The following is a 15218-nucleotide window of genomic DNA, read 5'->3' as shown; positions in this document are numbered from 1 at the left end:
CTGCATCTCCAGTTCCCTAACACGGTCCCTCAGGAGCTGCAGATCGACGCACCTGGCGCAGATGTGGCCAACCGGGAAGCTGAGAGTCTCCAGGTCTTCCCACATCTGACACCCAGCAAAGACCAACGGCCTCACACACATGCTTCCTGTCTCTAATTCTACACAGGCAGCCTACCTCTTCTCAACCCTTCATTGTTTAAGCCCCGGTGAACCAAAGCGTTCCTATTCTGTCTTCCTCTACTCCATCGCCTGCTCCTTCGTAGCCCGCTCTGTAAAGCCTTCTCGCTTTTAAACTCTCCTCGTTGTTCTCACTAGCTGACGTCCACGCGCTTGCGCATTCGTGCCCCAATTGAAAGCGGAAGTTGAACAAACGGATGACCAGACAATCTTAATGAAACAGTGCCTGGTGATACTGGGACTATCATTGTGACTATCTCCCACAAGCAAATATCACAAAGTTTCCAGTCACCTGTTTCAATCACAGACCAGCCACTGGATTACATACTGTCCAATCCGCTAGATCTGTTATTCCACTGTACAACACGCTGTCCCATCACTTGGGTTGAATACTGAGCATTGCCATAGAACCATAGAACACTACAGCGCAGTACAGGCCCTTCAGCCCTGCATATTGTGCCGACCAATGTAATCCTTAAAAGAAAAAGTACGAAACCCACACTACCCCATAACCCTCCATTTTTTTTTCAACCATGCGCCTGTCCAAGAGGCTCATAAGTACCCATAATGTTTTAGCCTCAGCCACCATCCCTGGCAAGTCATTCCAGGCACTGACAACCCTCTGTATATAAAAAAAGTACTCCTGACGTCTCCCCTAAACTTCCCTCCCTTAGTTTTGTACATATGCTCTCTGATATTTGCAATTGGTACCCTGGGAAACAGGTACTGATTATCCACCCTATCCATGCCTCTCATAATCTTGTAGGCCTCTATCAAGTCCCCTCTCATTCTTCTATGCTCCAAAGAGAAAAGTCCCAGCTCTGCTAACCTTGCTTCATATGACTTGTTCTCCAAACCAGGCAACATCCTGATGAATCTCCTCCGCACCCTCTCCATAACTTCCACATCCTTCCTATAATGAGGTGACCAGAATTAAACACAATATTCCAAGTGCGGTCTCACCAGAGATTTGTAGAGTTGCAACATGACCTATCTACTCTATACTCTTGAACTCAATACCCCGGTTAATGAAGCTTAGCATCCCATAGGCTTTCTTAACTACCCTATCAACCTGCGCAGCGACCTTGAGGGATGTATGGATTTGAACCCCAAGGTCTCTTTGTTCATCTGTACTCTTAACTAACTGACCGTTAATCCTTTCTTCTGGTTTGTCCTTCCAAAATGCATCAGCATATAATTATTCTGCCTGAAGGTCGGTGACTAGTGGTGCCTAGTCCTGGGACCCCTGCTAGTTGTGATTTTAATAAATGACCTGGATTTTGAGGCGGAAGGTTGATTGAGTAACTTTCCAGATGACACGAAAATTGGAGGAAGGATATGGAACTTTTTCTGCTTCTTCCTCAAGATAAGGACACATAGATCGTGCAACAGGAAGAACAGTGCCAACTTGTCCTGATTCCCCTTATAGCTCAATAGCTACACTCCAGGTAATGTCCTCCGGAATATTCTCTGTGCTTTTTTCCATCTTAATGACATCCTTCCTGTGTCCTGCCCATGTGTATAAACAGCTCCAGCAAATCGTGCATCTGTACTCTTGGCTGCCCCTGTTCTACAACACTTTCCAGGGCCCTAATATTCACTGTGCAACTCCTGCTCTGGTTTAACTTTACAAAGTGAATCTATTCCAGAATGCACTTTCCACGTTCGTCTCAGTCTCCTTGTAATCTTATATAACCCCTTTATACCACCGATTTTGATGTCATTTGTAAACTTACGAACGGTATTAACAACTTTATCTACCAAATCATTAAGATCAAAAAAACAAACAGTAGACCTTGTAGCCCATCCACACCACTAGCCTCAAGCCTGCAAATTTAATAGCACTCTGTTATTAACCCTCTGAATCCTTCCGCATAGGCAATTTCATATCCAGTTGGCTAGTTCGCCTGCAAGAAAATGAACCTCCATGTTATATATGATGACGTATATGAACTTTGATTAAACGAAAGTGCACTTTGAACTTCTAATTCTCCGAAGATTACTGGTAGCAAAGTGTGGCGTGGATAATTGGCATGTTTGTCTTCATTAGCTGCAGCACAGAATAAAATTGCAGCGTGGTCTTTTAACGTTTATAACCTGCTGATTGGGTCAGTATACTGGAGGGTTCTATTAGTACTGGGGATTGCAGACCGAATAGTTCAATTATAGGAGATTAGATCCGATGCACATGGTCTTATTCAGAGACTCGGCTCAGATTTAAATTATTAATTTCCCTCCATCTATGTTCACTGACCTGCTGAGTTCCTCCATCTGTTTGCGTGTTACCAGATCGAATTAGCCCCATGAAATGCCGTGAGATTCACTGTAATCCTACTCATCAATGACATTGGTCCAGATGTTTATCTCCTGCTATTTTACATTCCCTGTGCCCTGAGAGCTTTGATGTTCCTTAAAGGTCTTTTGAGAAACCCACGATCACCATTTCTCCATAGCCCAGATACTGATAATAAAACGCCGAAACAGAACACAAATTTAACTAGAATGAAGGGTCTCCTGATCAAAGCTGGCAATGTTCTCGGCTCGGCTACAGAAAACAGGGAGCACAAAATCTCTGAAATCCTAGAAATGCTCAAACCATTTTGCTCTGAATTTTATAAGTGAAAGTTGTAGTTGTCAGGGCCTGTCTAGACGTGAAGCAGAAACTGACCCTGGACTTTTACACAACGCACAAGCCCGATGTTGCATTCCTGTGTTTCACTCACATCCACCTGATTCAGGAGTCTCTGCTCCTTTCACACAGCTGAAGCTTTGCATGATGACCGGAGTGATTCGACCATTGCCGGTGTCAGGTCCCTGCGCTGGAACTGATTAATTACTTAATGCAGCTTTACCAGTGGGATCAGTGACCATGCGTCATGAAACTTCTCTGTGCTCCGTTAGGGCCAGTGTAAGTTTCTTCATCTGAACTATTGTGCACCAACAGGACAGAATTTTATTCATAAAGATCCTAGTGAACATACCTGTAGTCATTCTGACTGTGATTGACGATTGCTGATTTTCGTCTTCCTTTTTCCACTGGTCCGGGTGCAAGAAAGCTCCACCTGCTGGTGATGCTCTGAATTACAAAAACAAGCTGAGTCAGACAGAGAACGATGACTTTGCAAATATGATAGTATCTCCATCCCCTGTATCAGTGCAGCAGTTGGCTTAGGGGCTAAACATTCCCCGTTATCATTAACTTCTACGCCATTTGTGAACGTCTGTCCAGTGATACCTGCGCCCTCTACCGATATGGTCATAGAGCAATAGAACACCAATATAGACCCTTCTGCGTAACGAGACAATGCCGACCACAGTACCCAGCAAGATGATCCCAATTTCCTGTGATGGGTCCATTTCCCTCCTTGCCTCTTCACTCCATTTTCATATTCCAGCTGCTTCTGGAATTATACAATTGTGCCTGTCTCATCCACCTCCTCTGGCTGCTCCCTCCAGAAGATCACCAGCCTCCACATGAAACCATTGCTGCTCGTGTTCATTTAGCAACCTATTTACCACTCCAGTGACCATTTAGATACACTATAAACTACGATAATCTTCACCGCGAGCTCCATCTCCTAATTTTGTGTCAGCTGCGATTTTACAGATCAAGCCTTCTGCATTCGCATCGAGATCATTGCTATAAATTAACACATATCTAAAGTCCAAACACGAGGAAATCTGCAGATGCTGGAAATTCAAACAACAACACACACACAATGCTGGTGGAACACAGCAAGCCAGGCAGCATCTATAGGAGAAGCACTGTCGACGTTTCGGGCCAGTCCCTACTTTGAGACCTTGCGGCGCACACTAGTTACGAGACTTCATTCAGAGGAGAAACCTTCTGCAGCCACACTTTGTTTGCTCCCTTGAAGGCTAATTTTGAATCCAGCTACATTGATCTCTTTGGATCTTATGGAATTTTATCTTCCAGACCGAGCTGTCATGTGGCACCTTGTCAAAGGCTTTGCAGAAGTCCAATGTACAACATCCACACCCCTACCCTCATTGACACTGATCTTCAAAAACCTTAAAAGGTATTATTTTTAAAAAACAACAACTTTCCATGCACAATGCCCTGGTACTCATGATCAGACGCTGTCGATCCAAAAGTTGGTATATATTCTGTGCGTAACTTGCACATATTGTGGAAAATTATCTCTGGCATCTCCCCTACACTTTTCTCCACTCACCAATAAAAAGCCATGATGGAAACAATTAATAATATTTTGCTTCTCAAAATGTACAAAATTCCTGTCCGCGAGTATCCTTTCGAAGGTTTTGCCCACAGCAGATGTAACATTCACTGGTCTATAATCCCAAGGATTATCCTTTTTACCTTTATTGACTTACGGAACATTTTCTATACTCCAATCCGGTGTTACTACGCCTATGGCCGGAAAGGGCATAAAGGTCAGTGTCAATGCTCCTGTAAACTCCTCCCTCACTTCCCGTAGTAACGTGGTGTATATTGGAAGCTCCATCGACAGCTCTTTCTTAACATTGCCGTGTTCCTACATTAATGTCTCAATCACAGCCCATCTACTTGGTAATTCTGAAACAAGTAATTCATTAAGAACCTCACCATTCACCTCATCCTCCAGACACGGTTTCAGCTTTGCTCCTGAGTAGTCCTACTCTCAAACTATTCATCCTTCTGTTCTTCACTCGTGTAAAACGCCTTGGGGATTTCCTTTATCCTCCTTGCCAAGGATTTCTCAAGTCCCATTCGACTTCTAAATCCTTCTTAAGATCCTTCCTGACTAACTTAAAATTCTCTGGTGCCTTTGCTGAATATTCTTTTCCTAACCCTGAATAATGCTTAATTTTTCCTCTTGCCTAAATGTTCCTTACCTCTTGTGAACCATGATTTGTTTATCTGAACATCATTTCCATGACTGCTGGGCAAATCTATCCAGAACCCTATAAAAGTGTCCCTGAAACCACCTCCTCAAATCAGATGTGCATTTCTCTGAGAAACATTTTCCCAATTTACGCTCCCATGTTGCTAACAATACCGTCATAATTGTCCATCCACTAATTAAATACTATCCCGTATCGGCTGCTACTATAATTGACCATGATAAAAGTTGGGGTGTTGTAGTCACTATCTCAAAAACGTAACTCATCGAGACTTCTGTCACTTGACCAGCTTCATTGCCTCATTCCAGATGCAGTATGGCAACTCCTCCAGTTAGCCCATCCACATACTAGGTCAAGAATTCTTCCTGGACACACAACGCATTCTGTCCCATTGACACATTTTGGAACAAGGAGGTGGGATCAACGTCAGGAAAGTTGAGTTCAACAATGATAACAACGCTGTTGCATTTGTACCTTTCCCAAAACTGTCAGGTTATCTGCTCTCATTATCCTAGAAGCTTTGGGGGCAGGACTATATAATGCTCCAGTATGACTGGCCCTTCCTGCTACTGACCTTCACCCAAACAGAGTCTGTAGACGGTCCCTCCATGATGTCCTCCGTTCCTGTACCGTGATACCATCGCTGATTAGTCATAACGATTGTCCCCATTTGACCTCCCTCTATATGCATTCGGAAACAACTACACTTTGCAACAAATAGCCAATTCTGTTACAATTCTGTCATTGTAACAGTCAAGTCTGTGTGACGGTGTTAACACGTACCATCCATGTACTGAACCATGTTCTAAGTTACTCTTATTCTTAATACATACCGTATTAAAGTTAACACATTTCAACCAACCCAACTGCTACATGATGCCTGCCCAGAGTTAATCCTTCCAAAGCCTCTCTGAACATCGCACCTACCTTTATATCAACCGATCCATCATCTGACCCAATACTCTGGTTCCCATCCCGCAATAACTGAGTTTAAACCGACCCCGGCAGCTCCAGCTGACCTGGCTGCAATCATTGCAAGTACAGGGATAAGCCACGCCTTTGGTACAGGGTCAATTTGGAACATAACTTTATTTCAATACCGCTTAATTAGCGGTTCAATCGTTCTTACAACTTATTTAGTAGAAAAGTACTTGATGACTCCAGGGTATGTAAATTATTGGTTGGCATTTGCTAGTTAGGTCTGAATGAAAGGTGATGATAGGACATTTGACTTCAAATGAGTTTGTTGCTAGCAGAGGCCTGTACAACTCTACACTGGAGGGCAAGAGTATCATTGCAGGTTTCAATAGCCAAAGGAATCAGTGATATGTTACTGTAATTCATGACAGTTCCAATTTTTGGGCGATCACTACAGAGCGAAGCACTTGGGGCATCTTACAAAGTGAGGGAATTGTCAACGCATTTTGAGATGATCGTGACGTAACAGAACCAAGAATGGAGGTATGGGATCCGAAGGGGCATTGCTCTGTGGATCCAGAATTGGCTTGCCCACAGTAGGCAAAGAGTGGTTGCAGACTATTCTTATTCTCCATGGAGGGTAGAAATGCTACCCCGGGACAAGTGGGCGATTTAACAACCATAACATTTCCGCCGATAGTCCCTGTTCTTACCTGGGGCTGGACTCCTGAGTCAGCTCTCGGCGAATCCGAGCATCTGAATGTTATGTCCCTAACAGTAAGTGAACACACGCTGAGCAATGTCCAGTTGATAACACGCTCATAAACATGAACTTCAGTCTATTCAGCATGTAACGCCACGCCTTGTTCCACAACGCTTGTGTTAAACCACATGAAACCTTATTTTACATGAATGAGTCACTCTTAAAAGTGGTCTAAGTTAGAATTAATACTACAGCGCAAGCGATGCAGTAATTTCCTCTCTAGAATATTTGATCCGCTCCAGAGAGGAATCACAACCCGCATCCTGGTTCGGTTCTTTTGGTGTCGTCGGCTTTAATTTATTGTTCACCTTAGGACTAGTTTATTGTCAGATTATAAACCCCAGAGACAGCTCAGGGCAAAGATCGCTGTGGGTTTATTGCACAGAGACAGCAGAAGGAAGGGCGCAGTCAACGGTTGTAAAATATTCTGCATTTGGAGCCATTTATTTTTCGTTTCCTTTTGAAAACTGGGCATTCTGTAAGTGTGCCCCGGCTGCCTGAAGGAGGTACTTCAATGTCAGCCTGTTTATAAAGACCCACTTTAACAGAAGTCCGCAGTTGGACCATTAGAACAATTGGACGATTGTGGAGGAACTGTGCCGAGATAACAATCTTCCAGAGATAACAACCGGTCAAATTCAAAAGCAAGATAAGAACACTCTTCCCCTTCAGTTTATTACTCACTTACTGGAAACAAGTTACCATGTCTCTGTAGAATCACATAAAATTATGATCTTTTCCCGCTGGCGAACTTGCCTGGCATCGCACTTATTTTACTAGGACATCTCCCGTTCCTCGGCTGAGATCGATAGAAAAATCACCAAACACTAAATTCACTTTGTTTCTGATCTCTCAGAGTGCGCTGTTGGTATGTTGAATTAGTTACAGGACATTCGTCCACTCAGTCCTGTTCCTCCAATCTCTATGACCACAGCTGAACTGTGATTTCAGTGACACACCCCTGCGACCGCCTGGGACAGTTCACTCCCTTGCCTGTAGAGAATTTGTATTCTGCAGAATTAAGCACATTGAAAGAATGCTCTGTTTCTACCTTCATTTGTGGAAGAGAATTCCAAAGACACATTAGTTCCACCTCAGAAAAATAACCTCATCTATCTTCTTGTGTTTCATAAACATGTTCGCCACATTCCTACGATACAGACAAAATGCTGGTGGAACACAACAGGCCAGGCAGCATCTATAGGGAGAAGCGCTGTCGACGTTTCGGGCCGAGACCCTTCGTCAGGACTAAACGAAAGGAAAGATAGTAAGAGATTTCAAACTGGTGGGGGAGGGGGAAGTACGAAATGATAGAAGACCGGAGGGGGGTGTGATGAAGCTAAGAGCTGGAAAGGTGATTGGCCAAAGTGATACAGAGCTGGGGAAGGGAAAGGACCATGTGACGGGTGGCCTCGGGAGAAAGAAAGGGAGGGGAGAGCACCAGATGGAGATTGAGAACAGGCAGAGTGATGGGCAGAGAGAGAGAGAAAAAAGAACAAACAGCGAAATATGTCAGAGATGGGGTTTAGAAGGGAAAGAGAAGCATTAATGGAAGGGAGAGAAGGCAATGTTCATGCCATCAGGTTGGAGGATACCCAGTCGTTATATAAGGTGTTGATACTCCAACCTGAGTGTGGCTTCATTTTGACAGTAGAGGAGGCCATGGATAGACACATCAGAATGGGAATGGGACGTTGAATTAAAATGTGTGACCTCTGGGGGATCCTGCTTTCTTTGGTGGGCAGAGCGTAGGTATTCAGCGAAACGGTCTCCCAGTCTGCGTCGGGTCTCACCAACATATAAAAGGCCACAACGGCAGCACCGGACCTGTGTTGGTCCCCTCTCTCCCTTTCTTTCTCCTGAGTCCTCCCGTCCCATGATCCTTTCCTTTCTCCTGCTATGTATCACTTTCGCCAATCACCTTTCCAGCTTTTAGCTTCATCCCACCCCCTCCGGTCCTCCTATCATTTCGCATTTCCCCCTCGCTTCAAATCTGCTTTCAAATCTCTTAGTATATTTCCATTCAGTTAGTCCTGACGAAGGCTCTCGGCCCGAAACGTCGACAGTACTTCTCCTTATAGATGCTGCCTGGCCTGCTGTGTTCCACCAGCATTTTGTGTGTGTTGTTTGAATTTCCAGCATCTGCACATTTCCTCGTGTTCGCCACATTCCTGTGCAGACTCCGCGTAATGCTCAATGTCCCCAGCAAGGAATCAGCGGATACAACCTCCTCACCTCCTAAATAACAAGGAATCAATCAATTCCCCGTCTTTATCGAATACCAGCGATTACAGCGCAGTGGTTAGCATTGAAGTGGACAGGCAACGGCATCAGAAGCCCCGGACATGCAATCAGTGGCCACATTATTAGGTACAGGAGGTACATTGTAAAGTGCCCACTGGGGGTAGAATTTGCAATTTTTAACTACGGCCAGTGAGAATTACCACATTATTTTTTAATATAAATATCACTGCCAGAAGTACCACGTCTTCCCTAAAAAACAACATATACAGAACAATCAAGCACACAGATCCGTAAAGCCGCGCGATCTCAATGATAATATTGATATGGTAGAAACATCAGAAATACTGCCGTTGTAAGTGGGCTTATTAAAACACCATAACACTGCCGAATACACTCCCTGTTCCTACCTGATGCAGGACTCCTGGGTCTGGATTCAGTGAATCCGAGTATCTGAATTGTATGGACACTAACAGTAAGTGAACACACCCTGAGCAATGTTCAGTTGATAACACGCTCGTAAACCTGAACTTCACCCTATTCAGCATGTAACACCACACCTTGTTCCACAACGCTTGTGTTAAACCACAGAAAGACTCAACATGCTTAACAGTTGTCTGCAGTTGTAACATTAGGGTAATGGGCAAGTGGGGAGCGGCTGTGCCGAGATTACTATCTCCCAGAGATAACCACCAGTCAAAATCGACAGCAAGATAAGGATGCCCTTCTCCATCAGTTTATCGTTCACTTACTGGAAACAAATTGTAGGATCACAGCGCCATAATATGAAATTTAGACTATCTCCCGCTGGTGAATTTGCCTGATATCACATTTACTTTAACATACATCAAGCGTTTTTCATCAATGAGTGATGGAAGAACTCGAAACATTAAATTCACGGGGTCTCTTATTTGTCGGAGGTTGTTGCTGGCATATTGAATTAGTAGCAGGATATTCGGCTATTTCTAATTGAAGAAATAACAGGCGGGTTAGAGATGTTGATGTTGGGTACTTTGATTTTCGAAAGCCCTGTGACAAGGTGCCACGCTCGAGGCTGCTTAGCAAGCTACGAGCCCGTGGTGTTGCAGGAAAGATTCTAGCATTGATAAATTAGTGCCTAATTGGAAGGAGGTCTTATGGTCTTATGGAAATGCAGCTTCCCTGGAGGTGGAGGAAAGAGGACACACCAACAGGTGGAACTGGCTGTGGGAAGACATGGTTTGTCAGGTCTGAAAACGAGTTAAATTTACCATAACCTTCAGACTGAATCGGAAAACCATTCTGAGGGTATTTGAAATGTCAGAAGCAGGGGAGATGTGATCGCATGTGTTGAGAGCAGGGTTTGGATCTCCATCAGACCCTCAGTGAGATGGTTCAAGTTACAATGTGCAGGGATGAAAGCAGTGTCTGGCCCGGATTTAATCACTGATTCTGACACAGTGAGAGGTTTAGTTTTACTGTAAGAAAACAACATTAATGGAAGAAGACACAGGAACTTCATCAATTGCCAGTTGATTAGCAGAAGTGTCCAATCGTTACGTTACCTTGACAGAAACAGATATTCCCAGTGGTGACAAAGGGGTTTATTTCAGGTTGGAGAGGGGTGTGGTGTTTTGAAATCTGCGCCCTGCGGTGCCACCATCGTTAGCTTAGCATGTCCGGAATGGCGTGTTACACAGCACGGAAACAGGCCTTTGGCCAGCCATACCTTTTCTGACCATCCACTTACTGTCTACACTGCTCCCATTTATCAGCACTTGGTTCATAGCTAACTGTATCTCGGCAGTTTCAATGCTGATCAGGTTTATTCCCTGGATCACTTCTTGAATAATGCATCTACATGAGGTTCTCTAGGAGTTTGCTGGTGGTTAGGCAGGACACAATGATATTGATCAAGGCCTTCACTCTTCACTTTCCTCTCTCTGTACCCTGATGGGTCTGGAGACGTATACGCCTTAATGCACTTTAAGGGACCCAACACTGTCTCATCCTTTATTTCAAAATGCCCGAGCATACTTGTACTCTCCACACTGATCTCCCTATCCTCCATATCTTTCTCCTTGGTAACTACTGATGTAAGTTACTCATTAAGGACCACACTCATCCTGGAGGGCTCTGTTTGATTCGACCATCCTGAGCTTTACATACTTTTCCTTATCTTGCTTGACTAAATTCATCACTTCTCACGATATTTAAGGTTCTCTGACGCTGCCAATCTCGTCATTTCTTCATACTGGAATATACCCGTCCTTTACTCCGTGCAGATGGACTTTAAATGCCTCCTACATGTCAGATGTGGACTTGCCAGAAGCTTTTGTTTCCCATTAACTCTCCCTAGTTCCTGCCTTATGAATTCGAAATTTACACTGATCCAATTGATTACCTTCCCGCAAAGTCTACACTTTCCTTCTCTTTAGCTCTCTTAAACTTGAGGCGTTCTGCCCTAACTGTTCAACTACCAAATGGTCGGGCATCTTGCAAGAATAAGTACACAAACCCAGGTCCATTACAGCTCCTGCTTTTGTTGGTCTATCTAGATACTGATTTAAGATGTCATCCCAAATAGCAAAAATAGTTGAAACTAGAGAATTTAGGAGCTTTCAATAATCAAAAGCGGCAATTTAAAAAACAATATGCAGAGAAAATGTGAAATATGAATACAAGCTAGCCAGTAATGTAAAATTGGACACCAAAATCATTTATCAGCTGTCTCAAGAGTAAAAGAGGGCCAAGAGTGATGTACTCAGTGAAAGGCGCAGCAGATATGTGAGCATTGTTTAGGGAGCATTGACACGGGGTTCAGTACGTGCTTGTCTCATTGACGCAGGGAAAGAATGATAGCGTAAAGTAACAAGAAATATGGACGATTCAAGAAGAAGAAAAAGGTAGTTTAGGTTTAGCAAGAAAGGATCTGGTAGGGTAATGGCGAGTCTCAATGCAGACAGGAAATAATTTAACAGTGGACTTAGAAAAGACATAAGGGGACTTGAGAATGCCTTCGCGAGTTGCACTAAAGTAAGCGAAGAACAGGAGGATGACTAGATCGAGCGTGGGCAGATCAGGGGTAAAAGAGGAAAACTGTGTTTGGAATCAAAGGAGGCGGTGAAGGATCCTCACTGAATACAATGATGAATGTGAACACAGCGTCAAAAGGCTAGAACATGCCGACGCTAAGAAACTTTGAAAACATTATGATAGATGATTCTCCGGTGTCAGAAGGGATACAGTCCAGGTAATATTGGAAAGCGAGCGAAGATATTGCTGTACTTTTAGACGGAATATTTATGTCTCAGCTGGCCATGGAAGTAGAACAAGAAGATTGGGGGGTTGGGGGGGGGGTTGCAAATGTTAGTCCTTTGTTGACGAGAGATAATAGGGATACTCCTTCGAATTGCAGTCCAGCGAGTATTATGTCAGTAGTGGGTCGAAATTTCGGTACACTTTTCAACTATATTTGGACTTTGCATTTATAGAGGGAAATAACCGATTTAATCTGACCACCCAGCAGCAGCTGGATAATTTATGGAATTAGGGCTGATGACGTAAGCAAATCGCTGAGCGATTGACTACACCGCCACGTTATCTAAACTGACCTGTCAATTACATATTACAGGGCAAATGGTACAATGACCTCAAAACGATCTTTTCCAAGGAGACCTACAACTTAATGCCAACATTTCAAAGTGTTCAGCAGCAGCTTTTGCTTCTCATTGAAAGAACCAGCCTTCCAAAATGCCAATTCAAGTACCCACCAATTTAACCTAAATCCAATTGACCTCTGAATCGTGATTTTATTGTTTCGGGTGTAGAAACGGTCAAATTTCGATCCCTTTAATCCTGAATCCACATCGCCGGTGTGGAGTCCGTGTCTCCATCAGAAATCCATAATAAATGAAGCATACATAACTACACAAACTAAAAAAGCGGCGCAAGCAAACCAAACATCCGGGCTCACACTTGCCTTCCTGCAACACCGTCGCAGGCAATTGGGAAATATAGAATAAACAATTTCCAAAGCAAAAGGCCTCAGCAAGAATTCTAGAGAACCTAGCAGAGTGAGACGTGGAGACCTGAGACTCACATACATTAGCACTTCTTTAAAATTTCGGAAAGATATGCAGTCTCCGAATTTCGCATCAGTTCCTGGAAAACACTTCTCGCAAGGAGACACAAATTGTCTGCCTCATGTATGGTGTAAAAGAAGATTAATTTAATTATCCATCCAGCACAATCTGCAGAAACACATGACTACCATGAAGTCATTCATGGCTGTAATCTTTCTATTTCTCTTTAAATTGAACTCAAATATGTCCAAACCTCGTGCTATATATTAAATCCCCAATGCATTCATATTTTCAAAATATCGCAGAAAATGACATACCCTTATTTGTTCAATAGTTAGCAAACATCTGTAATTGCAATCATGCAATATTTAGTAAAGCCTTTCGACTCCAAGACAAAGAGACGCAGAAAGTAATATATCCATATAACCATATAACAATTACAGCACGAAAGCAGGATATCTCGACCTTTCTAGTCCGTGCCGAACGCTTCCTCTCACCTAGTTCCACTGGCCCGCATTCAGCCCATAACCCTCCATTCCTTTCCTGCCCATATACCTATCCAATTTTACTTTGAATGACAATATCGAACCTGCCTCTACCACTTCTACTGGAAGCGCATTCCACACAGCCAACAGTCTCTGAGTAAAGAAATTCCGGCTCGTGTTACCCTTGAACTTTTGCCCACTAATTCACAAATCATGTCCTCTTTTTTGAATCTCCCCTATTCTCAATGGAAAAAGCCTATCGACGTCAACTCGATCTAGCCCCCTCATAATTTTAAATACTTCTATCAAGTCCCCTCTCAACCTTCTACTCTCCAAAGAATAAAGACCTAACTTGTTCAAGCTTTCACTGTAACTCAGGTGCTGAAACCCAGGTAAAATTCTAGTATATCTTCTCTGTACTCTCTCTATTTTGTTGACATTTTTCCTATAATTCGGTGACCAGAACTGTACACAATACAAATTCGGCCTTAACAATGCCTTGTACAATTTTAACATTACATCCCAACTCCTATACTCAATGCTCTCACGCTTATCAGCATTAAATTCCAACTGCCATCGTTCTGCTCACTCTTCTAACTGGCCTAAATCTCTCTGCAAGCTTTGAAAACCTACTTCATTATCCACAACTCCACCTACCTTAGTATAATCTGCATACTTACTAACCCATCATCCAGATCATTAATGTATATGACAAACAACATTGGACCGAGAACAGATCCCTGAGGCACAACATTAGTCACCGGACTCCAACCTGACAAACAGTTATCCACCACTGCTTTCTGGCATCTCCCATCTAGCCACTGGTGAATCCATTTTATTACTTCAATATTAATACCTAAGGATTGAACCTTCCTAACTCACCTTCTATGGGGAACCTTGTCAAAAGCTTTACTGAAGTCCATATAGACAACATCCACTGCTTTACACTCGTCAACTTTTCCCGTAACCTCTTCAAGAAATTCAATAAGATTTGTCAAACATGACCTTGCATGTACAATTTGTAATCCATGTTGACTGTTCCTAATCAGACCCTGTCTATCCAGATAATTATATATACCATCTCAAGAATACATTCCATTAATTTACCCACTACTGATATCAAACTGACAGGACTATAATTGCTAGGTTTACTCCTAGAACCCTTTTTAAACAGTGGAATCACATGAGCAATACGTCAATCCTCTGGCACCATCTACGTTTCTAATGACACATGAAATATTTATGTCAGAGCTCCTGCTATTTCTACATTAACTTCCCTCAAGGTCCTTGGAAATATCCTGTCAGGAACCGGAGAATTATCCACATTCATATTCCTTAAAAGCGCCAATACTTCCTCCTCTTTAATCGTCATAGTTTCCATAAGATCCCTTCTTGTTTCCCTGACCTTACACAATTCAATATCCTTCTCCTTAGTGAATACCGAAGAAAAGAAATTGTTCAAAATCTTCCCCATCTCTTTCGGCTCCACACATAGCTGTCCACTCTGATTCTCAAAGGGACCAATTTTATCCCTCACTATCCTTTTGCTTTTAGTATAACTGTAGAAACCCTTCGGATTTATTTTCCCCTTACTTGCCTAAGCAACCTCGTATCTTCTTTTAGCTTTTCTAATTTCTTCCTTAAGATTCTTTTTACATTCTTTATATTCCTCGAGAACCTCATTTACTCCATGCTGCCTATATT

At 43.1% G+C, this 15218-nt stretch overlaps 1 protein-coding gene across 1 annotated transcript in view; it reads right to left on the bottom strand.

The window, feature by feature from the left end:
- Positions 1-5048, bottom strand: part of LOC140723789 (uncharacterized) — a 65647-nt gene extending 60599 nt beyond the window's left edge. The window contains exons 1-2 of the mRNA XM_073038323.1: positions 5035-5048; positions 3159-3253 (exon numbers count right to left, since the gene is read on the bottom strand). Coding sequence (XP_072894424.1) covers positions 3159-3253; positions 5035-5048 — 109 coding nt within the window. The remainder of the gene's footprint in view (positions 1-3158; positions 3254-5034) is intronic.
- Positions 5049-15218: the final 10170 nt, after the last annotated feature.

This window comes from Hemitrygon akajei, unplaced genomic scaffold (genome assembly GCF_048418815.1).
Source record: "Hemitrygon akajei unplaced genomic scaffold, sHemAka1.3 Scf000136, whole genome shotgun sequence".
Lineage (NCBI taxonomy): Eukaryota > Metazoa > Chordata > Chondrichthyes > Myliobatiformes > Dasyatidae > Hemitrygon > Hemitrygon akajei.
This window is presented reverse-complemented; position numbering and strand designations above follow the sequence as displayed.